At 35.9% G+C, this 14788-nt stretch overlaps 1 protein-coding gene and 1 non-coding gene across 3 annotated transcripts in view; one reads left to right on the forward strand and one right to left on the reverse strand.

Annotated features, from left to right (window-relative positions):
* Window positions 1-2457: 2457 nt before the first annotated feature.
* Window positions 2458-2531, forward strand: Trnat-agu (transfer RNA threonine (anticodon AGU)). The gene has a single exon. It is a non-coding gene; the product is annotated as a tRNA-Thr (tRNA).
* Window positions 2532-13220: 10689 nt separating this feature from the next.
* Window positions 13221-14788, reverse strand: part of Lancl1 (LanC like glutathione S-transferase 1) — a 32496-nt gene continuing 30928 nt past the window's right edge. For both annotated transcript variants that reach the window (XM_026403345.2, XM_026403347.2), the window contains one exon: window positions 13221-14300. In XM_026403345.2, the coding sequence (XP_026259130.1) occupies window positions 14224-14300 (77 nt within the window). In that variant the 3' untranslated portion in view covers window positions 13221-14223. The remainder of the gene's footprint in view (window positions 14301-14788) is intronic.

Raw genomic sequence — 14788 nt, forward strand, 5'->3', positions numbered from 1 at the left:
TGTTGCCTTGCCACTTTCCAGCAAAGTTATTAATAAAAGTCAGTTGCTTCTAGTCTTTTTTTTATCCTCTAATATTGCTGAGAATATAAACTTCTTTTTTTTCCCATTAAGATATGGTAATTTAAAGGGATAGTAAATGGGCTGCTTCATAGGAAGATGATTTTTTTTTTAAAGTTCCTTTCTATGGTGAATGGAACATCAAGAACTCTTAGGGCAACCTGAGGCTTGGGGAGACTGTGGGTGGGAAATAGAGAAGGAGGATATGAAAAAAATTGTGACAGATATGTGTGTGTGTGTGTGTGTGTGTGTGTGTGTGTGTATGTGTGTGTGTATGTGTGTGTGTTTTGAGGAGCCATTTCATTTACTTTTGACTGGGAAGAAGAATAAAAATGGGAATAGCTATCATAATAGCTACCCAATTAAAATGGACTTTGCTGATTAAACCATGGCAGAAAGTCTGAAGGATTTTTGATGCACCTACCATTCTGGAAGCACCTACCAAGGTTCTTTGTGCTTGCCCTCAAGGGATTGAAAGGAAAAGTGGGTTCAGAGTGCCCAGACAATACCAGGGGTTGCAAGAGGTCAGAGGCCTGGACACAGATTCAGAGGCCAAAAGATGAAAAGGCCTGATTCCATACCACCTTTTAGAAAAAGACTTGCCTTTTAAGGCTTATTAGAAGGACATAACTTTTCTCAAGTATAAGCAGATTAGACATGCAGAGCTAGGAAAGGCCTAAAAATAACAATATTAATTATAATAGTTTTTCAGTGTGAGGGTTTCATGAGGCTCCTTTCAAAGCACTAGGCTTAGTGAATTTTCCTTCAATTAAAAAAATTGGTCTTCTTTTACTTTGCTTTCCTCTCTTTTTAAATGAAAAGCCAGAGAAAGGACTTTGCATTCCTGAAAGTACAAAGGGATGGTTTAATATTTCTCTGGAGAAAGAAGAGAGGTTTCAATAACTGGCAAAGTGAAATAAAATTGTGATCATCAGAAAACAGTCCCAGTTGGCATCATAACCCACATTTGAATATTCTTAAATATAAAGCCTCACACTTCCCTCATCTTTCAAGATTTTGGCTCTAGTTAACCATAACCTGTCATTCAGTGTAAACTGCTTTGAACTTTGAAGTAGAAGGAATTTAGCATCAAAACCATATCTGTTATAAAGCCAGTACTTGCAGTGTTTCCAATACGCCTGAGTAGTTATGAGGTTTTTTAAAATGTTCTTGCCATTTTCTCAAATGTCAACAAAGATCTGCTATTCTGGGTTCAGGTATTTCCTCCTCCTATCATCTCCACTCATTTTTCAAGTTTATGAACAATACGAATTATTAACTGAATTCTACTGACATCTGCTGGACAAAACCTGCTTTACTAAGCAGATGATTCTAGTAACCAGTCATCTGCTTTACTATTGATGAGTTTGGAAAACAAAGAAAATAGAAGGAAGGTAAACAGAAGATCATTAATTAGTATCTAATAAATCTTAGTAAAAATGTTTTCAGGCCCATTTCTCTATCTGCTAAGTTTGCATTTCAGTTTAAAACATATTTCTGAACGCCCCCTATGCATTAACTGCTGTAGATACACAGTTGGTCTGGTCAGTAGGAGAGAAGGGACTGGTTGGGAAGACCAATCATTTCAGAAGTGTTCTGCCCTCTTAGCAGCACAGAGAATTGTACTGCACCCATTGTTCCCAGGACACTTTGTGGAGGGAATAAATTGGAGCAGGATTATTTGGTCCATTAGGCAACAGAGATGTGGTCCCTTGAGTTTAGTTTGCTTCATGGGCCTAAAATATGGATGTATATTTTAAAATACAGTAAGACAATAGATAATTTGAAATCACTAAATTTTAACCTAAATATCTGTAGAATGCATAATGCTGATCTTATATTTTTTCTTTTTCTTTCTTTTCTTTTTTTTCTTTCTTTTTTCTTTTCTTTTTTTTTTTTTTTTTTTTTTTTTTTTTGTGAAAGGACAAACTGTATTGAGCCCCTCAGCCCTAGATCTCTTTCTCCTGCAATCTTGGTTCACTGAAATACTCCATCCAGTAGGTAGTGATGGGATCCACTTTGTGGCCAGCAGGAGCATCTGTCTAGAACCTTACCATCTTAAAAAATTTAGTGTTTATGAACTTCAGGTGAGACACCTCCTCTCCTCAGGAATGCCTGGTAATGTGTGGTGAGATCTGGAAAATTACTGTCAACTGTTAAATGAATTAAATAATAATTTGCAGCCAGATATTGTCCAAAGGAAAATTCTAAATCTTTTAAAGCTTTAAAACATATTTATAGAAAAATTAAAGTGAAATATGCACACATTTGAACGTGTGTGAGATGATATGGGGAGAGCTCATGATCATCTTTTAATAGCCCTGCAACTGAGCTAAGACTGGAGCCAAACCAAGGGAAAGGGTGGACATGTGCATGCACTCAAGAAGAGTATTCCAGCGGGGCCCTGTGGCTTAGCTGGTTAAAGCGCCTGTCTAGTAAACAGGAGATCCTGGGTTTGAATCCCAGCAGGGCCTGCTGAGACGTTTCGGGGTTGGGGATGTGGCTCAAGCAGTAGCGTGCTCGCCTGGCATGAGTGCGGCCCGGGTTCGATCCTCAGCACCACATACAAACAAAGATGTTGTGTCTGCCAAAAAATAAAATTAAAAAAATTGAAAAAAAAGTATTCTGATGGCTGGGAGGAGAGGAAGCATGAGCAAAGTGCATAGGCATAATTGCCTGTTGATGGGATTTGGGCTAAACTGTAACATAGTACTCTTGAGAATAGGTTTTGTTTTCTCATAAAGGTGTGTTGTTACAGAGTGAATTTGGCTTCTTTGGCTTTCTCTTGATTTCCCTTTTGTATACGTGGTCCTTCTGCATGTGCCTCTTTTCCTTTTGCCTTCTTTGCCATTATGTGACATAGCACAAGGCTCTCACCAGAAGATGAAAAGATGCTGATACCACACTAGCCTTCTGAACTATAGGCCAAAATAGACATCTTTCCTGCAGTCTCAGGTATTTTGTTATAGCAACAGAAAATGGATGAATAAATACAACTTTGCTTATTAGTTTTAACTTTTTTGACGTGACATTTTTAAGGTTATCTACAAATAAGATTATATAGTTTGCTGAGATAATTTGACTTCTTTCTGATTTGAATATCTATTATGTTTTCTGTGTCTAATTGCTCTGGCTAGTTTCTCCAGTACTGTGTTGAGTAGAAATGGTAGGAGCAGGCATTCTTGTCTTGTTTCAGATCTTAGAGGAAATACTTTCAACTCTCTGCCACTGTGTTTTGTGTTAGCCCTGGGCTTTTCATAGTTTTTATTAAGTTGAAGTAGTTTTCTACTATTCCTAGTTTGTTGAGTTTTATTTTTTAATCATAGAAAGGCTTTAAATTAAAAAAAAAAGTTGTCTTTTGAGATTGTTATGTGATCTTTGTCCTTTGATCTGTTAATATGCTTATCACATTGATTGATTTTCACATTGAACTATTCTTGCATCTCAGGGGAAAATCCCAGTTGGTCTTGGTGTATCATCCTTTTAATATACTGTTGAATTCATTTTGTTAGTATTTTGTTAAAATATTTTGCAACTTTATTTATCAGGACTATTCGTTTAGTGTGTGTGTTCTTTTTTTTTTTTTCTTACAGCAGCTTTGGGGAATTCTGAACTCATAGTTTGCAAGTGTTTTCTCCTCTTCAATTTTTTTGGGGGAAGAATTGGTATTATTATTTATTTAAATGTTTGGTAAAATATACCAGTTAAGTCATCTGGGATTTTCTATAATGGGAAATTTTTAATTACTGATTCCATTGTATTTGTCTACATGCTTGGTATGATTCAGTCTTCTTAAATTTGTTAAGGCTTGTTTTGTTACCTAATATGTGATCTATTCTGGAGAATGTTACATGTGCACTTGTGATGAAGATGTATTTTGTGGAATATTCTGTATATATCAGTTCAGTCCATTTGGCCCATAGTGCTGGTCAAGTCTTCTATTTCCTTATTAATCTTCTGTTCACATGTTCTATCCATCATTTAAAATGGAATATTGCAATCTTTTACTATCAATATGGTACTTTTTTCTCCTTCATTCCTCCCTTCATATATTTGGATACTCTGAAGTTGGATGCTATATAGTTGTAACCGGTATATATTCTTGGTGAACAGATGTTTTTATCATTATATAATGTCTTTCTTGTCTCTTTTGACAAATTTTATAAGAATATCTACTTTTTCGGATATAAGTATGACTACTCTTGCCCTCGTTTGTCTACCAAAATATCTTTTTTCGTCCATTAACTTTGGACCTATCTTTGTCCTTCAACCTAAAACGAGACAGCATATAGTTGAATCATTTTTTTTAAAACTTCCTTTAGCCATTTTATGTCTTTTAATTTTAGCATTAAATTCAAGTACATTTAAAGTAATTATTGATTGGGAAGGGCTTACTATTGTTATTTGTTAATTGTTTTCTGTCTTGTGTTTTTTTTTGTCTCTCTTTATGCTATCTTCTTTTGTGTTTCATTGATTTTTTTGTAGTGATATTATTGATACCTCTCTTCTTTTGTTTAGAGGTATTTTCTTAATAGTTATCATAAAGCTTTTATAAAACATTTTGTTATCACAATCTGTTTTAAGCTGATAACTTAATTTCAGTCTTTTACAAATACTCTAGACTTTTACTTTTCCCCTTCTATATTTTTGTTATTGTCAGAAATTATACCTTTTATATAGTGTATCTTTTAATTTCCATAGTTATCATTTTTATATGTTTGCCTTTTAACTTCTACACCAAAATTAGAAATGATTTATTATTACAATATTATACTATTCTGTATTTGTCTACATAAGTTTGTGTATATATTTACCTTTGCCAGCTAGTTTTATATGTCAAATGGCTTTCATGCTGTTGTTTAGTATACTTCATTTTAACTTGAAGGGTTTTCTTTAGCCTTTTATTCAAAGCAGATCTAGTGGTGATAAACTCCCTTACCTTATGTTTATCTGGGGAAATATTTATTTTTGAGGGAGAGATTCGTGGATATAAGATTCTTGCTTGGCAGTCCCTGTCCTGTGGCACTATGAATATATCATCCCACTGTGGCCTAGGTTTCTGCTGAAAAATGTTTTGACAGAGCTTATAGAGGCTCACTTGTACAAGACATTTTTCTCTTGCTTTCAAAATTCTTTTACTTTTGACAATTTGATTATAATGTGTCTCAGTATAGATTTGAGTTCATCCTAGTTGGAGTTTGTTGGGCTTCTTAACTCTGGATGTTTATTTTCATTCTCAGATTTGGGGAAATTCTGACCATTATTTCTTTAAACTTTTTTGCAATTTTTCCTCTTTCTGAAATTCCTTGTGATATTCCCTTAATGCATATATTGATGGTCGCCATGAATTCTTTAAGCTTTCTTCACTCCTTCATTCTTTTTCTTATTATTGTTGCTCCTCTGATTGGATGATTTCAAGTAATTTATATTTGAATTCATTGACTCTTATTTAATCAAGCCTATTGAACTCTTCTGGTGATGTGTGTGTGTGTGTGGGGGGGTGTATATTTGGGGGGAAGTTCTTTTTTAATATTTTCTCTTTGCTGATATTTTATTTATTCATTATTTCTTGAGTTATCATACAGGATATTTATAATTATTATTATAAATTGTCAAGTAATTCATATCACTTTGTTAGGATTACTCTGTGGATTTATTTTGTTCCATTGCATGGGCCATATTTTTCTGCTCTTTCATGTCACTCATAACTTTGTGTTGGGATTCTATGCATGTTTAAAGATTTGGAAATGATTATTGTCCCGATTTGATTATCACACATTGTATACATGTATGGAATTAACCATAATGTGCCCCATAAATAGACAGTAAGATTATATCTCAACAAAAAAAGAAAAGTAAAAACAGTCACTTTTCTCCTGGTGTTTACAAACTGGCTTCATACAGGTGATGACTTTCACCAATCAGCCAAGCTAGATATTTGGGGGGTTTATATTTTGGGGAATGAAACTTTTTGGGGCCTGAATCTGCAATTTCTCATTTGGGGGTGGGGAAATTTCTTTTTCCAGAAATTTATAATCTCTTGCTCCCTCTGGTGTCTGTCTTGGACATTACAAGTTCTCTGGTTCTGCCATGGTAATTTGCTCTACTCTTGTTTTCTCATTAGCCACCAAGCATTCAAAGTATGCTGGCTCCCTGTTAATACTCTGTGTCTAGAAAGACATACCAGGGCCAAAGGCAGTCTGTCCCAAAGCTGTAATGCCAGGCATAGAGTCCACTTCTTTTTCTTCATCCTGGTAGAGAAATCTCAGTTGTGTACCATGCCAACTGCATAGAACTATCCCCCTCTGTTGTTTTCAGAGGTCTTTGGTTTTCAAACTATGTTAGGTCAGTTACAACTCTCACTGAGAAGAGGCAGAAACCATTTCCTCTGGAGCCCTTGATAGAACCAGAATGCTGAATGTAAGCTCCATTATTTTTCCTCCCGGCCCAAATCTCAACTTATATTTCTCTCAGCCATTCTGAAAGTTTACAGGTTGTAGCAACTCTCCTTCCATTCATCTTTGTTCTCAGTGGTCACCAGGCATCCTAACTATGCCAGCTCTATCAGTTCTTTGAAGAGGGCAAGACAGGAACCAGCCCTTTGGCAGCCCTCCAAAGAGACTGAATGTTGGACTCATGCTCTACTCTTTTGTATTGGAGAAGCCATGAGATGGGGTGTTCTCTGCTGAGCTGTGCAGATGGGATTGAATGAAGTGGCTTATCTATCTTAATGCAGATGTTACTGGGTTTGTGCTTCCCTGCTTACTGGACTTCATCATCTGTGTTAGATTTTCATTGGTGTGACCAAAATACCTGACAAGAACTAATTAAGGGAGGGAAAACTAATTGGTTTGGCTCATGGTTTCAGTCTGTGGTTGGATGGCTCCATTGCTTTGGGCCTGAGGTGAGGCAGAGCATCATAGTATAAGGGCATGACAGAGGTAATCTGATCAGCTCACAGCAGGGCAGCTGGGAAGCAGAGAGAGAAGAAGGGGCCTGGGATAAGATAAACCCTTCCAGTGACCTATTTCCTCCAGCTAGGTCCTACCTCCCAATAATCCATTCAAATTATTAATCCATCAAATGAATTAATTCACTGATAGTTTAAAGTCTTCATGATTTAACAATTTCCTAAAATCCCTATCTGTAGATGTTGCTGCCTTGGGTACCAAGACATGGGTACATTAGCCTTTGAGGGGTCATTCAAGATCCACATCCTAACAACTTCTTAAGTGGATTCTGAAGGTAATTTGGTCTATGTTCTGTTAAATCAGTGTTTCTGTCGGGGAAGAAGGGCAGGAACTTCTGTCCCACCAACTTGTGATGTCACTACTCAGCAACTCACTTTTTAAACTGGGCAGGTAAGAACTTGTAAGCGATGAAACATGCCTGGCATTTACTATTATATGTGGTAGAAAAAGTATTAGTTGTGAGTACATAAATTTGGGTCAATTCTTAGTACAAAGTACTCAGGGTATATATGCTTATGTGAACAAGAGTATAGAGGTATTAATGATCTCTCTCATTTGCATCCGACTTTCAAGTTAGGATTTGAGGAAATGATAGGTTTTTCTTATTTCTAATTAACATTTTCAAGTTTCCTGGGTCAGCTTTGTTCTTAAGTATTGAAGTGTCCCTGGATAAATGGCTTCGGAGACACTACAGACTCACATCACTTAATAAATTCTTACATAGCAATCATGGCAAATGGCAGTTGACAGCAAATAAAGGCAAATGATACCTAGACTGTACATTTCCTACTCATAACATGCTCAGAAAAACTGTTAGGGAAAAAGAAATGAGAGTTTTCTGCTTTTGTGTTTATATCATTTAGAGTTGGTTGGCTAATCTTGACTCCTTATAAGCTCTAAATAAGGGGCAGAAAGACCTAGTATTTCCTATATGAGCCTTGATAATTCCAGATGACTTAATTCTTTGGTATAGAGGTATTTCTTTATGATTCTTATATTAATTGAAGCTTATGACTCTTTGAAGAAAATTCCAAGTTCTTAGCAATTTTTCCACTCAATTCAAATATGTTACCTGTTTCAGATCCTTTTCTTTTACTCATTATGATCACCAGTACCAAAAAAATATGGCTACCTCAAGACCATGGCCTTTGCTTTGACATTATATGGAATTTTGTCACATTGGAAATCAGATCCCCATCATTCTGGCCCATGCTCTTTCTTATACTTATTGCCTGATCTCATCTGATTTCACATGTATTCAGTCAATTCTTTCAACCCAACTCCTGGCCTTCCTTTTTTTTTTTTTTTTTTTTTTTCCTCCACCTAGTTGGGATTCGTGACGGATTATCTAATGCCTTGGTACTCCAAGTAGGCTCTGTGGCCAGCATGGGCATTATCTGATAAATTGTTAGAAATGCACAATAATCTCAGGTCCACCCGCTTGCATTTTAGCATCTCTAATAAGAGCCTCAGTGATTTTTATGCACATTTATGGTTGAGCAAAGTCCTCATTTCAAGGTTTCTTTAACACATTTCCTTGATTCTCATATACTTCTATCATTCCATTTCTATTAACATACTAAAAGCCGGTTCTGTATTCTTCCATGTCACCTTGCAATTACTTGCTTATGTTCACCTCCACCTCAAAAAATCTTTTGTGTGCAGATAATACAAATTTCTAATCCTAACTAGATGCTCTAACTAGAATATGCTAACAACACGATAATGTTTGAATTTCTCCAAGTTAATAGCTACGAAGGTCATGAACCAATTACTAGGTGCTAATGGCATAGCAGGATCAATAAACTGTTTCTTCTAAACTGGATGCATCTTGAGAGTATTCCTGAAGGAAATGAATTGAACCTAAATTATTAATGCTGGGAGCTTTTCCAAAGTTGACCAAATGAGTGGCATTTTTGGGGCAAGTGACTTTTGTCTTCAGATTTCCCTCCACCTCATCACCAAGGTAGTCCAAATGTAATAACTCTGAGTGCTTCTGGGCTGGCTGACTGGGTTTTTAAAGTGTCTTCTCCCTGCAAGATACCTAACTTCAGTACTTCCAAATAGAGACAGAAACCACAGGGCACATGAGAGACCTAGACTTATATTAAATTTATAAAGCAAGGGAAAGAGTAGTTGGCAGTGTTACCAAGAACATTACATTTCCTTGTAATTGCTTTCCAGTCACCTGTCTTCTTCACTGGACTAAGACCTGCAGTGAAGTTGCCAGAGTAGGGATGTTTATTTTATGCACTCAGAAGTCCCATCTAGGTACCTTGCACACAAACATACTTGTTTAATGAATTTGGAGATAAATGGAAGGACTAACACAAAAGCATGTCTGCAGCCCAGAAGCTGACAGTGCTACTAGTTCAGAGTGTATCAGCAAGAGAGCCCATGTGAATTTCAGAATGCCCAATCTCAAGAAAACAATCACTATTAGTCATCAACTTAAACAGTGAGCCACATCGATACTTCAGGTTAAAAATGCCTTTCTTGATATCTAGCTTTAACAGAGAAATCAGGCAATTTTGACACTATTAAAAGCTGATCTACCAAGATTGCTGCCTTCCTCTACAGAATGACTAAGGGCCTCACAAAGGGTTTCACTAACACTTATGTACAAAGTGATAGAACATTAGCTACAGATTTAATGTCACCAGGGTTGTAATTTGCATGTGGATGAAAAGTTAACATAATGTAGAAAATGTGAAATTAAACTGACTGAGCAGTGGCCTTGCTCAGATCCATTTCTCTATCTTCATTATTTCACTTTTGGCTTATTGTGTTTGCTGCTTTCTTTCATTACTCACAAAATTGTAAAATAAGTCCCTGAGGATGCACTAGCACAGGGCTTCTGGAAAATCATGTTTGGACAGTTTTGTAATGGGAAATATGAAGCCAATATGTTCTCCATTGTAAAAACGCCAGTGTTCTGTTGCTTTGTTAATTGACCCACAGTTTTAGAAGGAAGAAAGTTAAGTTTGGATGTGAAACAGAATGAAGCAGCACATTTTCAGCTGACTGACTTGTAGGTTTTTCTAAGTTTAAGTGATGCTTGAATACATGAGACTTAGTGACATTGACTCCACAGATGCAACTATTTTGGGAAAAAGAAATGACATGAAAATTATTAGTCTCTTCTAATCAAAGAGTATCGGGAGGAGGAAGGCAAAGGTCTTTTCTAATGCAGAGTGCAGAACAAATAAACTACTATGGGTAAGTTGCAAATTATATTTAAAGTTTTGTTTGTTGATGAAATTAAAACTGTGGCTTAATTTAATGTGCTTGCCATTATTTTTCTTCCAGTGGCGAGAGGTAAAGCAGAGAACAGCACCAGATGGCTTTCTCAGATGAAATGTAATTTTTCAGAGGTAGTGGGAATGCTAAATCTGTGTGACCTTTGCAAGGCACTATCCTCTCCATGCCTCATTGCCTGAATCTAAAGACTTGATGTCACCATACATACTTTTACTTCCTTCAAAGAAGAGAAATAAAAATAACTCTGCATTTATCCTCAGTATTATGAGTCATTCAATCAATAAAAAAGAGAGGATGAAGGACATTTTAATCATATGTACCAGAGGACAAAATGTATTTAGAGATGAAAACAGTACTTTATAATTTGGTAGATCTCTTTGGTGCTACGTGACACAAACTAGATGTGTCATGTAAAGTAATGGTACAAAGTCATCCCAGGTGATTTCACAGAACTCCTTTCTAACTTTGCATATACATTTTAAACTTATGACTAATTTAATCTCTTTCTCTATTCAAAGTTCCTTTCAGAACTGGTCAGCAAGGAAATGAATTTCTAGAATTGGGATATGTTCACGTATATATGCCATGAATAGTACCCACCTCTGCTTGAAGTCTTATAGACTTCTCTTAGTTCTATGATGATCAGATTTATAAATCTTGAGTAGTGGAAATCTTTTGTGAACCAACAATGAAGAAAAAGTTAGGAAAGAACCCTAGGGAATAAGTGTGTGTGTGTGTGTGTGTGTGTGTGTGTGTGTGTATGTATGTATGTATGTGTGTGTATATATATGTATATATATAGCATTTACCACTGAGGAAAAATATTTTTCAAGTTTAAACTGAAGCAAACAAACAAGGAGACTATATAGCCCTAGTAAAATTTTTATTTTGAACCATTAGGTCAAATTCTTTATACAACATATAAATATGATCTCAGCCCTTCCCAATAAATGACAATATGACTTTTTGAATATCCCAAATATAGTTTTCCACCTACAGGAGAGAAACATTTCTTTTACAGCTCAACAGTACAAAACACATCAAAATGGGGTACTCTCACCAGTTCAGGGAAGCAGAAAATGGAATCAGAACTCAGTTTAAGAAATCAGGGATGAGTTCTAGTAGCCAAAGGAGTATATAAATAAATGTTCACTCTCCACATTTTCTACTTCAAAATCAGCTGGTAGAGGCAGGGCATCATAAAATCAGATACAAACTAACCTGAGAATGTAGGAAAAGAGTGTCTCTCTCAATTCAGTTCTTTAGGGAAGTGATAGTAAGGAGAGAAAATAGCCTTAGATACCCTTTTAACTAAAATTCTACCTCCATGAAGGTTTTTGATGCCACATAATTGAAACTTATATAAAAGATGAAAAGAGAGTCAAGTAATTCTAAGGATTAAAGACCTACAACTCAAAGTCCAATGGGCCTATGGAAATGGTCTTGATGATGTTAACATTTTTTCATGATTAAAAGTTAACCAGTGCAAATTTTCATCACTACAATAACAGAAGTGTATGCTGGGATAAATTGGACACTGCTTGGAAAGCTTAGAAGATTTTACTACCTAGTCTTCACATGGAGATTGATGTTATTCAGTTTTCTGGGAAGCAACTTTTGGGAAGAGTTTTTAACCAAGAAGAAAAATATCAGAGGTCAAAATATAATAGAAATAGAACTAAAACAATGATGCCAAGTAGCTAAGAAAGCTACTGAAAAATTTCTTTCAGTCTCCACCACGGTCTTAAGATCTTGTCTTTGTAACTTCCGCCTGAATTTCAAATTCTATCAAAACTTTCTTAGCTCTTAAGCATAAATAAAACAAACAATGGCACAAACATCCTGTCAGTTTAATAATAATCTTAAAACCCTTAAAAAAAAGAAAACACTTGAATAGATGAATTTGTTAATGGATAACAACTGCTAAAGTATAATCCAAATATTAACAAGAATCTTATTTGAAATGCTTTCCTCCCTGCCTTGATATCTTCCTGGGATCAAATTATAGTAAAATACTAAGAACTGTGATCAAGTCTCCCCTGGCTCACTGAAGGAGTGTTTGGTTCTTTTCCCCTTAGTAACTCCAGTAGTTAAAAGTACAGACACAATATGATACAACATTTAATTAAGCCAAATGAGCTGTATTCTCTCAAGCTGGATCCCCAGGCCAAGGCAAATGTGGTTTGCTGTGCACTGCTTGTACTTATTCCTGGAAGGGCTGACACCCTTGTCTGAAACTTGCACAAGAAAGGCACAGCTTGCACGAACTTACCAGAAGCACTTCTGAAATCTAAGAGGCACAAGTCCCTTGACTTATACCAGTCACGGAGGGAGTAACCTAATCCTAAAAACTAAGCAGTGGGCTACTTTTTAGATCCTACTGTCAAGTAGCCTTTAGAGAGCAGGACAATTTCCAATAGTATTAGTTATTGTGGTGCTTAACAGAAAGTAACAGGGGACTACTAACAAAAGGAACCAGCATACACTCTGTAGGGATTCTTCCCCTCCACCCCCCACACCCAGGGCAAAATAGCATTTTTTTGAGTGTGTGTGACCAAGAAAGCCACGAAATAGGCACACTAAAAATTCTCAGACCCTGTTATTTTAAAGCTACAAAATGTTCCCAAAACAGTCCCAAGGAGTCTAAGCAGGCCTAGAAAAGGCAGCTATGGGAGAGAGAAGGAGGATTCCAGTCAATACAATTGTACAGAACTCTGAAGCACCAGGAGTCTTCATTTGCCATGTAAAACCTGATTCTAGTATCTCAGAAAATGAGGAACTATTAGCCTAGGATATGAAAAGATTAACTTGTTAAAAGCATGACCTCTGGTAATTTCTCTTAATGAACACAATTTTCTATCCAAAGCTTATGTTCTTTTTTAAGTTACTGGCTACAGAGCAATGCCCTTCCCACCCTTTTTTAAGCAGAAGTAGAAGCTGTATTCTTCAGTGAAAAGACCAATGTTCAGATAAACTAATAGAACGGAATATATTTTATGGCTTGTACCAAACAACCAGCACTTAAAGCACAGTCATTGGAAGTAAGTAAAATACAAGTCAAAGTTTAGAAGATCAAACATAGCAGACTAGATTCTGAGCTCTCCCACAGAAAATCAGCTTTGTGATCTAATTAATTTGAATACCAAAGAGCAAACAAATTTAATAGTTTGAAAATACACTGTATTTTTTCATTTAGAGAAAACAATAAACAGCTGTTATTAGTTTATCTTGAATTTACACATCAGAAAGTTCATGACAACCATCACATTTTAAGTTTTTTATAAAAAGGCTGGCATACAGTATCTGGATGCCTTTTGATAAAGAGGCAGATTTGAAAGTATGTTTCTAGACCAAAAAGACAACAAGAATTTGAAAAATGGTACGTAAGGTCCCAAGTCTAGTTTATAATTCTTGCAAGTTTTTCACCTGGAAGCATATAGTTATATTTTGTCCCCTTTTATAATCAACCACTTAGAGAAAGACCAAGTCATAAAGCTGCCCACCCTCCTGTTGGAGGAAATATATGACACAGAAGAGGTGAGGGCAATATTCAATCATGGTCATGTATGTAACCTTGTTTATCTGTATTTAGTTTCTTTCAAACATTTTTAGAACAGTAACAGATGGTTATATTCATAAATTTAAATAAGATTTTCCTCTAAATTCTAAAATACATGCAAATGACCACAAAATACTGTATTTATCACCCATCCTTCCTTTTGGAAGAAACTTAACAGATGTCCTTGCATACTTTTAAATAAAAGTACATAATAAAAAAAATCAACTAAAGACAAATTCTGGAAAACAAAACCCAACTCAATCAAGCACATAGTTTGATTCTGTTTCCTTGAAAAGCAATGAAAGCACTTAGACCAGGATTGAATATACAGAAAGGGTCATGCTGTAAGTTGCAGGGTATGAGCATGCTTTCCTTTTAGAGTTCAAATGCAGGGAACTTGGCTTTCGTGGGGACTAGCAGGTCGGCCAGGAAATAAATTGTTCCAGCCATTCCTGAAGGAAGAGAAGGAGATAAAAGTTATTACACCAAATGACTCCCATTTTTATAGAGTTACTTTTTTTTTTTTTTAGCATTAACAACATTAGAGTATTAATGGCAAAAATTTAAATGAAATGGAAACAGTCTATATTTATAAACTTTACAGTTCTATATTACAGGAGATCCCTGTGAGGTGCCTAGTCTTTTTATCCAGAGGGAAGACAGGGGAGAGAATGGAACCATACAAGTTCAAGTCTCTGCCCTGTCATTGACCACATGTGAGTTCCTTCCCCATGGCACCATGGGCCACTTACCTCTCTTGAGTCTCAGTTTCCTTAACTGTGACATAAGAATAACATGCTTTTATGTTTTTGCTGAAATGATTTTATGACAGCATCTGCAAAATGCTCAGCATGTGCCTGACTCCATAAATGGTGGTCACCATTATGACTACCACTATTAGGTCTGTGCTGGTACATGTAGTGATTTTTAATACTGACTT

The sequence above is a fragment of the Urocitellus parryii genome, chromosome 1, assembly GCF_045843805.1.
Source record: "Urocitellus parryii isolate mUroPar1 chromosome 1, mUroPar1.hap1, whole genome shotgun sequence".
Classification (NCBI taxonomy): domain Eukaryota; kingdom Metazoa; phylum Chordata; class Mammalia; order Rodentia; family Sciuridae; genus Urocitellus; species Urocitellus parryii.